The 13,133-nt window shown below is 41.9% G+C and overlaps 1 protein-coding gene across 1 annotated transcript; it reads right to left on the bottom strand.

Annotated features, from left to right (window-relative positions):
* Positions 1-1,469: 1,469 nt before the first annotated feature.
* On the bottom strand, positions 1,470-12,819 carry parvg (parvin, gamma; the record flags this gene model as incomplete). The annotated part of the gene is made up of 11 exons (XM_084451408.1): positions 1,470-1,552; positions 4,850-4,922; positions 5,269-5,370; positions 5,557-5,625; positions 6,898-7,018; positions 7,176-7,231; positions 7,745-7,860; positions 8,970-9,113; positions 9,278-9,380; positions 12,584-12,648; positions 12,756-12,819. The coding sequence occupies 11 exons, from the start codon at positions 12,817-12,819 to the stop codon at positions 1,479-1,481; spliced, it is 987 nt and encodes a 328-aa protein (XP_084307534.1). The 3' UTR covers positions 1,470-1,478.
* Positions 12,820-13,133: the final 314 nt, after the last annotated feature.

Raw genomic sequence — 13,133 nt, 5'->3', positions numbered from 1 at the left:
TGTTACCTATTGTCACTGTATTGTGGATATGGACCCCCTCGAAAACCAGATGACTCATCTCAAGGGGTTATTCCAAATAAAATTTCACAAAAAAAACCTCATTATACCCCATACCTCTATGTGGCTGTATTAAAACCTCATTATACCCTATACCTCTATGTGGCTGTATTAAAACCTCATTATACCCTATACCTCTATGTGGCTGTATTAAAACCTCATTATACCCCATACCTCTATGCGGCTGTATTAAAACCTCATTATACCCCATACCTCTATGTGGCTGTATTAAAACCTCATTATACCCCATTATTCCTCTTCTCCTGAAGTCCACAATCATCTCCTTTATCTTGCTAATGTTTAGAGTCAGGTTGTTGTCTTGACGCCATGTTACCAGGTCTGACGCCTCCTGGAGGAAGGCTGATGCAGATGAGTCATTGGGGGAGATCAGGCCTATCCCTGCGGTGTCATCCACAAACTTTGACCGATTCCAATCGATTGCTGCTATGCTTGGCTGAGCAGTCGTAGGTGGACAGTGAAAACAGCCTGGGGCTCAGGCAGCAGCCTTGTGGGACACCCATGCTGATGTTCAGTGTGGATGAGGTGCTGCTGCCTGTTCTCACCACCTGTGGTCTGTCCGTGAGGAAGTCCAGGGTCCAGTTGCATAAGGAGCTGCTCAGGCCGACACCGCTCAGCTTCAGGACCAGGTTGATGGGGCCGTTGAAGGTAGTCAACGAATAGCATCCTGAATGTTTGTTTTTATCCAGGTGTTCCAGCGCAAAGTGTCGGGCCAGTGTGATGGCATCATCCACGGACCTGTTGGTTCTGTAAACAGACTGGTGCGGGTCTAGTGAGTCTGGGATGATGGTGTCGATGTGTTTCATCGCTAGTTTCTCCATGTACTTTATGACCGCTGGAGTGCCGCTGGCCGGTATCATACCCCATGTGGTTCTATTAAAACCTCATTATACCCCATAACTCTATGCGGTTGGGTTCACCTATTAAAACCTCATTATACCCCATACCTGTCTGTCTGTCTGTCTGTCTGTCTGTCTGTCTGTCTGTCTGTCTGTCTGTCTGTCTGTCTATCTATCTATCTGTCTATTGAGCTGTAATGAACAAATAGCTGAACATCAGCAGTGAAGCAGAACAAATTATTCTCCTACCTAACACACTCAGACATTCAGCAAACAGCTCAGTAATCATGTCTGGGAGCAGATTTTGTATTTCCGTGAGAGAATAATGAAGCCAATAAAGCAATGACAGATAATGGATATTATCATTCAAATACAATATGTAAGAAATGCCAGTCTCCTGGCACTTTGAAAAACAGGAGCTGAGGAAATGATATCTGGTTTGAACAGTGCTGACGGTCGAGCCTCAGAAGCAGGATGCGTAGTTTTAGGGTTAGTCATGGAATGAAAGATCTCAGTCAAGTGACTTATCAGACATCTCTTCATCTCACCCCTCTCATCCCCCTCTCATTTGCCTCTGTGTCTCTTAAACAGGAAGTAGAGGACCTTCAGGGTGGCTGATATCTCCTGGGAGACGATGTCTGTTAGAGATACAAAGAGAGTCATTTAGTGACTATCTATTATACAACATCACTTGCAGCCAGCGGAGCTTTGATAATGCAGGTGTGCTTTTACTGACTGTCGACTTCAGTTAACATTATAAAAGCCTACTTAACTGGCCACAAATCAGGAACAAAACACAACATTTATCAATTAGAGGGTGAGATAAAAACCAACAATAGCACTCTTCCCTGTGTGGGGCACTCACTAATTAAATGAATGTGCCATTAAGATTGACTTCAGTGCTAGCTAACCTAATTAATGCACACGGAAGGTGTGCGTGTAGGCTAGTCTTAGTGGGATTCAGATTTAATTACCCAGTAATTAAAAGGATGCTAAAAAACAAATTTAATTAGTCAGTCACCCTTGGGTCAAATAAATTGTTGAATTTCAACCATTAAGTGTTACCACCTTGAATTAAGGGTAAGATAAATTATGTAGCGTGCGTGTGTGTGTGTGTGTGTGTGTGTACACACAGCGTAATACACTGAGCATCTCCTTGTGAGTCTTCCTCAGAGCCAGTCTAAATGAACAGACTCAGCCAATCATCCAGAGCGATAACCATCTGAGCAGAGTTCATATTCATTAATATTCCACAGCTGCATCACAACTCATCTCTGCCTACAAAACACATTCATATTCACACCAGCAGCAAAGCATCTCAAATCCTTCCTCTCACTTGATGTACGAACAGTGTGGCACACAACTATCAACTCGTTAAATGCCTTTGATGCAGGAAATCTTCTGAATTAGCTGACATTACAGTCTCTGAGCAACTTTCTGTGCTGTGGAAACTGCTGCAGAGTGCAATTTGGGTTATAAGCATTGCTCATATTCCAAAGAAATCTATTTAAAAGGATATTCTAGCATTTCTGAGCTAGGGGCTCATTTTCAACTTACCTGTGATGTTTTTGACTGATTAAGCTCATTTTCAGTTAATTCCATGCTGTAGATAGCTTTGGGTCGTTCTAATTTCCACTAGTGGCTAATGCTAGTGCAACACAATGAAGTCACGTTAGCCTGTCCCAAAAAAAACACCACCAAACGTACCCAAAAACCAATTAAATATAAGTAAAGTCTCTCGGGGATTCTTTTGTCTATTCCCCACCCGTTTTGAATTCAAACTATCGTGTAATCCGTTCTGGTTTGGGGACCTATATTTTTGTCTGAGTGAGCATGCGGAGTAACACTACAAGTTGCCTGGGTCACACTTTACAATAAGGGTCACAAAAAACATGAGTTAACTGTTAACTAATGCTTATTTAGGGTTAGGTTAGGTTAGTTAATGAATACCTTAGTTAAGGTTAGGGTTAGGTGAGTTAACCTTAGTTAACATAAATAACATTAGTAAATGGTTAATAGAGACATTAGCTGTTACTTAATGCTTAATAATGCATTAACTAACGCTTATTAATGTACCCTTATTGTAAAGTGTTACCGTTGCCTGGATACGGTCAGTACATCAGTTGTTAGTTACAATAGGCACGTTCCACATAGAAAGGGATATGTCTGACTTTGAAGAGGATGATGACGAGTTCAGTTTTTCTGGCAAAGCTTACCAGTTTGAACCAGAATATACTATATCACAAGGTATCTAATAGATTATGTAATAATATAGCACTAATAGACAGTTGCTTATAGAGACACCATCATAAGTAACTAGTCTTTTTTTACTCCACTATTCAATCCGTACAATATAGCAAATCTGCTCCAAATAGGTTATTCTAGAATAACTCAGTACATGCAAGCATAGCCTACTGTAGCAGTTGATCATGTGGGCAATCATTCAGAGCTAGTACTGTATGCCTACCTGTTGTTCATTTGTTGTTGGTGGTGAACTAAGGCGATGGCACAGCTGTGTTCTTCAGTGTATGCATGTCTGTCCCATGTGGAAAGACTTTCACATAGTGATAGTGGAGTGTTTTTAGCCTGGATAGTGGAGTGTTTTTAGCCTGGATAGTGGAGTGTTTTTAGCCTGGATAGTGGAGTGTTTTTAGCCTGGATAGTGGAGTGTTTTTAGCCTGGATAGTGGAGTGTTTTTAGCCTGGATAGTGGAGTGTTTTTAGCCTGGATAGTGGAGTTTTTTTAGCCTGGATAGTGGAGTGTTTTTAGCCTGGATAGTGGAGTGTTTTTAGCCTGGATAGTGGAGTTTTTTTAGCCTGGATAGTGGAGTGTTTTTAGCCTGGATAGTGGAGTGTTTTTAGCCTGGATAGTGGAGTGTTTTTAGCCTGGATAGTGGAGTTTTTTTAGCCTGGATAGTGGAGTGTTTTTAGCCTGGATAGTGGAGTGTTTTTAGCCTGGATAGTGGAGTTTTTTTAGCCTGGATAGTGGAGTGTTTTTAGCCTGGATAGTGGAGTGTTTTTAGCCTGGATAGTGGAGTGTTTTTAGCCTGGATAGTGGAGTGTTTTTAGCCTGGATAGCGGAGTGTTTTTAGCCTGGATAGCGGAGTGTTTTTAGCCTGGATAGTGGAGTGTTTTTAGCCTGGATAGTGGAGTGTTTTTAGCCTGGATAGTGGAGTGTTTTTAGCCTGGATAGTGGAGTGTTCACATCCATACGAAGAGCAACAAACCACAGCTCTTTTCTTACCGGATCGTTCAATGGAAATTTGTGAAAGCTCTGTGTTGTCCATTTCTTGTGCTTATTTTGACAACCTGGATATGCACAAGACATTTTCTTATTTCTCAAGAGTGTTTAGCAAGCTGGATCACTTTCTGTTTCACACGCCTGCTCATGCTCGCACTTTGTTGACATTGACAAGCTCCATGCTGGCTCTAGACTGATCTAACTGAGTGTTACTCCACCTGAAGATGCACAGACAGAAATATAAGTTCCACAAACCAGAACGGATTACACGATAGTTTGAATTCAAAACGGATGGTAAACAGAAAACAAAAGAATCCCAGAGAGACTTTACTCATATTTAATTTGTTTTTGGGTGCGTTTGGGTGTTTGGGGGTATTTTTTTGGACAGGCTAACGTGACTTCATTTTGTTGCACTAGCATCAGCCACCAGTGGAAATCGGAACGACCCAAAGCTATCTACAGCATGGAATTAACTGAAAATGATCTCCATTAGTCAAAAACATCATAGGTAAGTCGAAAATGAAGCCTGAGTTAAAAAAATCCAGAATATCCCTTTAATACTTCAATGGTCTCACCATACAATTGCACTTTGAGAAGAGCCATTTGGGTGAGTGTTGATGAGCATTATTCAGTGTACAGCAGAAGGTCCATGCTAGGACCATAAACCCTTACTGCTACAGTGTCAACACACTTACCTTGGGGGTCAACGTTGGACACCTGTAGGTCGATATCCTTCATGATATCCAGCGCCAGGGTCACGTTGTGTAGCTAGACCAGAGGGAGATACGTCATTCACAACAGAACAAGACCCCATCAGAAAAACTGCACCGTTCCCAGATAGCAAGCGGATGTGTAATGATTCTGGGCCATATATGGGCCGGAACAAAGCCACAAGGGCCAGATCTGGCCTGGATATGGCCCAGATCTGGGTTGCTCAGGCAGCTTAAACACATTGGAGTAAGAGACACTGGCCATGCAACATAGAAGCCACACAATAACAAGGAGCCTCAAGTCAACGTTATAGCACTTTTCAGTGGAGTAGGCGTCGTCACAGTATCCTAAATATTCCCATATGAAACTCAGTGTTCAGTAGAGATGTGTTAGGGATGCTCACCATCTCGGTCTGGTTGCCAGGGGTGAGGTGAAAGTCATGGAGCGGAACAAAGAACCCCTCCAACTGGCCTATCAGCAAGAGAAGAATCACGCCATCTGCAAACTAAACAGGAAGAGAGCACCAGCAGTTGGATCTCATCCAGCCAGTCTAATGCGATGGTACCGATCGATACCTTTTCATTTTCACCAGTGTTACAGTGAGGGATCGATATAGAAAGCAGACTGTACGGCAACTTCAACATAGATTGAGAAATACAATATACAGTAAAGAATCTCTATTCTAACTTACCTGTTTCTCCAAGTCGGTCACCTGTACTCCCAGGTTTGATATGCTTTCGTTGACAAAGTGCAAGATGGCCTGAAAATAGACCAACCACTGTATGAACGTACACTATGAGTGTTACAGCCATTTTCATTGAATATTTATGGTTTATGTTTTGAGGTATGGTCTTGGATGAGTGATGGTTTTGTGTTATTGTTGTTTGTTTTGTTTCATGTGCCTAATGTCCTTTTGAGTTGGATTCCTGAGGACAGGATAGAGAGGTCAAGGGGTGTGTCTATATAGGACAAGGGGAAGTTGAATTGGGTAGGCCAAGGTGAAAGAGAGGAGTGTGGTTCAACACCTTAATTTGACCATACTCTCCGTATCTGTATTAGAACATTGTTTTTTGTAAGTTTATTTTTGGACGAATATCGAAAACTATGGATTTGGAACAATAAATAAATTTTCTTTGCAACGACTACAGAGCGAGAGAGGTGCGTCATTTAAGCCAAGCTCCTAACATTTCTCCCGGGCATGGAACAATGGACTATGGATAATCAGCACAAACAATGAGCTTATATGTTCCACCAGATACAGTAGGAGTGTTCCAAGATGGCTGAAGAACTCCAGTATCATTAACCTGTATGCTACTTGCTAGATGATGAAGAACACATTCCCATTTCTAGAAATGGCGTTCAGAGAGCACAGACCCCATGAGGGCATTTTGTGGTTCTGTGCGCGTGCATAAGTTTGGCAGGACATGTTTGGTGTTGCTGCATTCATTAGGTTAAGTGCTTTATGCCACTCCAAACCCTGACCTCTGACCTCTGACCTTCCCATGTCCAGATAGAGCTGTTTAACCTCCCACCCCCTTCCCCATTGGCTGGAGGGAATTTTTCACTCCTGGGCCGAATTTGAAAAAATGAATGGAGGTGAATGGGTGTTTGGGCGGCTCTGTGGTCTCAGCTGGCGGGGGGGGGGGGTTCGATGCACTCCCGGCTCCCCCCCCCCCGCACACCCCAGTCCAAACCTGGTGTCTCTAATGCCCTCACACAGGGAGCTAGCTTCACTCTAAGTTTTGTTTAAATCTGTGGATCCGCCCAATGATTCGGATCCGCTAAATATAACGGGTTCTAAGTTGGTCCATGCTGCACTCCTGCACTGTGTTTCATGACAATCAGTCTGACAGTTTTTGTGTAATCCTGCCAACAAATAAATAAACCAACCAACCAACCAACCAATGAGCAGACGCCACCGAAAACATTACCTCTCTTTCGCTGGGGCAGAGGTAAAGATGAGTCAGATACAGCTTTACAGAACATGGTGTATAATATTACTATATTAATATAATACTAATACTCATATCACCTCCTTAACTGTGTTGACCGTGTCAGGGTCCAGCTGCAACAGCTTCTCAATGGGGTCTTCCTCTGGTTGGAAAGCCAGGGAGAACAGTGAGCCGAGGTATGATGGTGATTCTAGGCTGCCACTTCAGAAAGGTCACAAGCTTGACCCCTAACTTGTACTTACGCCCGGAGCTGCTCTGCGAATCTGTGGGATTGCTATTGAAAAAGCAAGCAGATCAGAGTCAATACGCTGTGCGAAGTGCATTGAATAATCATTTTTATAAGTGGCAATTTACAAACCTTTCCAGTGTAAGTATCTCTTGTTGTTTGTCAGATTTGATTCCACTTTTGTTGACCTGTACGGGAAAGGAAGAATAAACTGTAATGGGGATGAGCTCATTACTGTATTTTGAGGGAGACACTCAGTACACAAAAAAGCACTTAAAGTTGTACAGAAATGGAAAAAACATTCTGTCCCATTTTGGTTCACATAATTGGTTATAGTGTTCACATATTCAACGATGTACTGTATGCCAAAAAATTACAAAATTCTACTTTTGTTGTAATCGTATATCAAAGTATATAATTTCTTACTTCCTGGAAAACGGTAGGTCACGTGCAATGACGACAACAGGTACCTTAGATTTTAGGCAATAGTCACGACATCCACCCGTCAATCAACGCTCTCCTTCTATCGAATCTGTCTAAAGTTCTTAAAACCCGTCCACTTGTCAATGTTCCAATCAAATTCCTCGAAACATATGTCCCACCCTCATAGCTTGTTTGCGTCGGGAATACGTCAAACTACAGAAGTTAGATGATCTCAAACGTCCGTTTCTGTGAGACTTTAAGTTCAAATCCGTACACACCTCCACCAGAATGACCTCCACGCTCACATTGGGCGGCAAACTCAGGTCTGGCTGGAAGCACCTCACCATGGCAACTAGCAGATGGATAGTCGCCAGTAGGTCTTTGTTGTGGATGACTGACAAGGGGGTAATGAAGAGAAAAAAATGTTTTCTTTAGACATGAAAGCCCCCTTCTCTGTCTCCACCATGACACAAGAAAACAAAATAATCTCCACCACAAATTATTTACATGGTCCCCTGCAGCGCTGCTGTCTTCCTCCAAAATAATCCTTCTCACCAGGGGGCAGGAAACAGACAGCACCCTAGGGTGTACATCAAATCCTATTTTGATCCTATCCAAATCCTATGGTAACATTTGCTAAAAGGTACTGTAACGTTGTACATCATGTCTTCAATTGTGATGTTTCTGCCACATTGAGACAACACTGTGATGTTTCTGAAACGTTGAGACAACACTGTGATGTTTCTGAAACATTAAGACAACACTGTGATGTTTCTGAAACATTTAGACAACACTGTGATGTTTCTGAAACGTTGAGACAACACTGTGATGTTTCTGAAACGTTGAGACAACACTGTGATGTTTCTGAAACATTGAGACAACACTGTGATGTTTCTAAAACGTTGAGACAACACTGTGATGTTTCTGCCACATTGAGACAACATTGTGATGTTTCTGAAACGTTGAGACAACACTGTGATGTTTCTGAAACGTTGAGACAACACTGTGATGTTTCTGAAACGTTGAGACAACACTGTGATGTTTCTGAAACGTTGAGACAACACTGTGATGTTTCTGAAACGTTGAGACAACACTGTGATGTTTCTGAAACATTGAGACAACACTGTGATGTTTCTGAAACGTTGAGACAACACTGTGATGTTTCTGCCACATTGAGACAACATTGTGATGTTTCTGAAACGTTGAGACAACACTGTGATGTTTCTGAAACGTTGAGACAACACTGTGATGTTTCTGAAACGTTGAGACAACACTGTGATGTTTCTGAAACGTTGAGACAACACTGTGATGTTTCTGTCACATTGAGACAACACTGTGATGCATTCTGCTACATTGAGACAACACTGTGATGTTTCTGAAACGTTGAGACAACACTGTGATGTTTCTGAAACGTTGAGACAACACTGTGATGTTTCTGAAACCTTGAGACAACACTGTGATGTTTCTGAAACCTTGAGACAACACTGTGTGAGTGTGACTCACGTTTGACGCTCCACCTGGTGGGGGCGCTCTCCTGTGGGGTCAAGCTCTTGTTCAGAGCCTCCAGGACGACCTCTAGCTTGTGTATCTGAGCAGTGGTGGACAAGGCTATCTCATCCACTTCCACCTGCACCCCTGTTAGCTTGGCTAGGAAAACAACAAAGGCACAGACCAGCACATACAGAGAGAGGAGGTCAGACAGACAGAGTCCAAGAGATCAAAGCTTAAAATCGACCCAGACTTTGTGAGTGTGTGTGTGTGTGTGTGTGTGTGTGTGTGTGTGTGTGTGTGTGTGTGTGTGTTTATCTCACACAGCAGGTGATGGAGCACTAGTCCGTCGTAAAGGTCTTCTTCCAGACTCTGGACTACTATATGTTCCTTTTTTAAAGAACTGTTGATCCAGTTGACCAATACCTGCAGAGATAAGGGTCAGCATGAGGGTCAAAAGCATCACATGATCTAGTCACGCGTCACATGAATGACCTTTAGAGTTTTTCACATTTGAGCAAAATGTAGGGTTGTGATACTTTATGATCTCACTTAATACAATTGAAGTTGAAATTTGTTAAAGGTCACAGGCTAAAACCTGCTTATGGAATTGAGGACTGGTGCTCTCAGTTAAGCTGGAACTCACAGATCTTTTCGAAAGACTTATTATTATTATTATTATTATTATATTATTTGGTGCACAGATGACTCACTGATGTTTCGACAGTGTCTTCTTCAGAGAGAGAGATTCTGAAGAAGACACGGTAACACCTTATAATAATGATCAGTTATAAAACATTTATAAGCTATTAGTAGATAATGAACTAATCATGAACAAACCATTTGTTTACATTCATAAATTATTATTAAATAATTTATAAGTACATTTGTATAACATTTACAAATGCCTTATACATTATTTATAACACATTATCACTCTTGTTTGTAGGCCTACTGGATTTGTCCATCATTAAATAAGGTAATTTAATGTGTAGGAACACATTTGTGAATGTGAATTTGTGACCACACCATAGGGGAAAGCATTAAACTGAGGGACTCAGCCCTCCAAGTTTAATCATACTGATTTTGATCATTTCAAAAGCCTCAGGAACCAGACTCAGGAAAGGATCAGGATAGCTAAGAGGGACTATTTTGCAGATACCATCGAGGAGAATAGCAATGATACGACTAAACTGTGGAAAGCCCTCAAGCAGTTAGGCTGTGGGGGCGATACCAACCAAAGGTCTACTGAGTCCAACATAGGCCTGTCCACAGAAAAAGGAATGGAGTTTGACAAAAAAGAGTGTAGCCACAATCTTTAATAACTTCTTTACCTCAGGAGCAAGTAAGCTTGTGTCCAACCTACCTCCAGAGACAGAACAGTTTGGTGAGGACTTTGTCTCCAACTACTAGTCAACGCAGGGTCAGGACCAACTCATTCTCCTTAAGCAAGGTATCAGTAACAAAAGTGGCTGCGATGCTGGGGGAGCTTATGGTGCGTTCGTTTATAACTGGTCGGTGGCAAATTGCGACTTGCTACTAGGAATGATTAAATAAAACACCGCATGAACTCGCACTTCCTCGTCGCAAATTCGGATATGTTTCTCAGACCCCAGTTGTTCGAATGCACTAGATATAACTAGGTAACTGTGATATAATGGTATATAGCGCAAATGCAAACAGGTCGGAGGTAGGTATTTTGCCACTTGCGACTTGCCACCTCCGACCACAAACGAACGCACCATTAATATCAAGAAGGCCACAGGTGTAGATGGCATCAGTGCCAGGTTTCTGAGGGATGCAGCCGGAGTTATAACTCAATCAGTAACCCACAACCTCTCCCTGGAGCTAGGCAAGGTCTCCACCGACTTTAAAAATGCTAAGGTCATCCCCATCTATAAAAAAGAGACCAAATCTGATCCCAGCAATTATAGGCCAGTCTCAATCCTAAATACGCTCTCGAAAGTCCTAGAGAAGATAATCCTGGACTTGTTCACGGACTATGTTAGCAGCCTGCTGTATGATCTTCAATCTGGCTTTAGGGAGTCCTACTCCACCGACACATGCCTCATCTATCTTACCGACAGTATCAGGAGGGAGATAGACTCAGGACATCTGTGTGGGCTAGTCCTTCTGGACCTCCAGAAGGCTTTCGACACAGTTAACCACAACATCCACAAGCTTAAGGCCTTGGGCATGTCTGAGTCAGTGATCACATGGTTCTCTTCCTACCTCTCTGATAGGATCCAACGGGTAGAGGTCAGTGGCACTTTGTTGGGAGGCCAAGCCGATAGTTTGTGGGGTCCCACAAGGAAGAGTGCTAGGGCCGCTCCTATTTCTACTGTACATAAATGACATGTCAGCAGCATGCTCATGTAAGTTGTTTTTATTTGCAGATGACTCTGCCCTGTTAGTCTCACACAAGGACCAGAGCACATTAGAACAGCTGCTAGGAGAAGAATTTGCAGGAGTCAGTAGATGGCTTTCGGACAACAGACTTTCTAAACACCTAGGTAAGACAGGAGCAATATTACTGGGCTCCAAGCCCACGCTTAGGAACGCTCGAGAGCTCAATATCCAGCTAGGTCCTGTCACCCTAAAACAGCAAAAAACAGTTAGGTATCTAGGCTGCATGTTAGATGGGAGTCTAGATGGGGAGGTTATGGCCTCCCAAGTCCTGGGCAAAGTCAACGCCCACACCAAATACCTAGCTAGGAAAGCTAGCCTCCTAGACAGCCAGCCTCAGGCTACTAGCTTTGTTAAACATTTAGTAAGACTTTATAAATCTACATGTAACTTTTTAATCAAAGAATATTTTCTTAAAATTTCTTAACATTCACAAATGTGTTCCTACACATTAAATAACATTATTGAATTAATGAGGAACAAATCAAGTACAAACAATATTGATTAGCGTTAAATAATGTATACATCTTTTGTAAACATTATTTAATAATCATTGACGAATGTATACAAATGGTTTGTTCATGATTAGTTAATTATCTACTAATAGCTTATAACTGTCTTATAACTGATTGTGTTACGAAAGACACTCAAAACATCAGTGAGTCATCTGTGCACCAGATTAAAGTTTTTTATAAAAGATGGTCCGTGAGCTCCTAATTTGGGATGACTAGATCAAGGTAAATCTCCTACTCACTGATAGGCAGAAATCTCCTGCAGGTTAATATAACATTCAACGATTATCTCACGGATGAAACAACAGCCATTTCTGAACTGTGTCTGTATTTTGAACAAATTCCAAATCTATCTTTTCATATCAAATCCTTTCCGAGGGCTTAAGGAAATTCTACACTGATTCCATCCTTCCGGGCCTGACGATGCCTCTCTGATCCTTCTAGAATCTTCTGGAATGAAGATGTTCATTAATATTTCACTGATCTTACCACCTCTCAGCCAGGCCTGCAGTAATACTCTGATGAATACTTGGAAGAGAAAAAGCCGCCTCTGTAATGTTTTTTATCTAACAATTATCCTCAGCCAATATATTAAGACACAGTCTAGGAGAATATGCTACAAAGGCCTTTGATGTTACAAAAATAGATGACAGATACTATCTTGACTGTATGTGTTTTATATGCTACTTTAAATGTGATTTTATCACTTACTACTTTCAGCCTTTGAAGTTTGGGGTCTTTCAAGGAAGTTGGCTGGATTAGTTTTCTCTTCTCACCTGTGTGTGTCAACATGGAAAATGTTCAGTTGTAGTCATCATGAAATGAAGACAGAGTTCAAACAAAGGGGTTTTACTGTGTCCAACTCACGATGATATAGCCTTACCCTGGAAAGACTCATGGTCCACTGTCTCTTCTTCCTGTGGCAAGTCAAATATATCCCCCTCCATCTTTCCTGTTGTACAAGATGTTCACCATATTCAGTCTTTGAAGTGTACCGTTTGAATTCAGTTTACTGTCAATACTTCCTGTTTGAATTTCCAAACAGAAGTTCTATCTGATCGTCTCTCTTCATTCTCTGTGAGTAGTATATTTCTGTCTTTGCTGAACACAACATTCAGACAAATTATGTTGACCCCAAAGACTTCTTTATAGTCCCTTGATGTTGCATCAGTACACTTTTTTCTAACACCCAATCCCCAAACTATACCCTCAAAAGAACGACGGGCACACAGAGACCAAGAAAAATGCATTCTGACAAATG

The sequence above is a fragment of the Borostomias antarcticus genome (assembly GCF_949987555.1).
Source record: "Borostomias antarcticus genome assembly, chromosome: 16".
Lineage (NCBI taxonomy): Eukaryota > Metazoa > Chordata > Actinopteri > Stomiiformes > Stomiidae > Borostomias > Borostomias antarcticus.
This window is presented reverse-complemented; position numbering and strand designations above follow the sequence as displayed.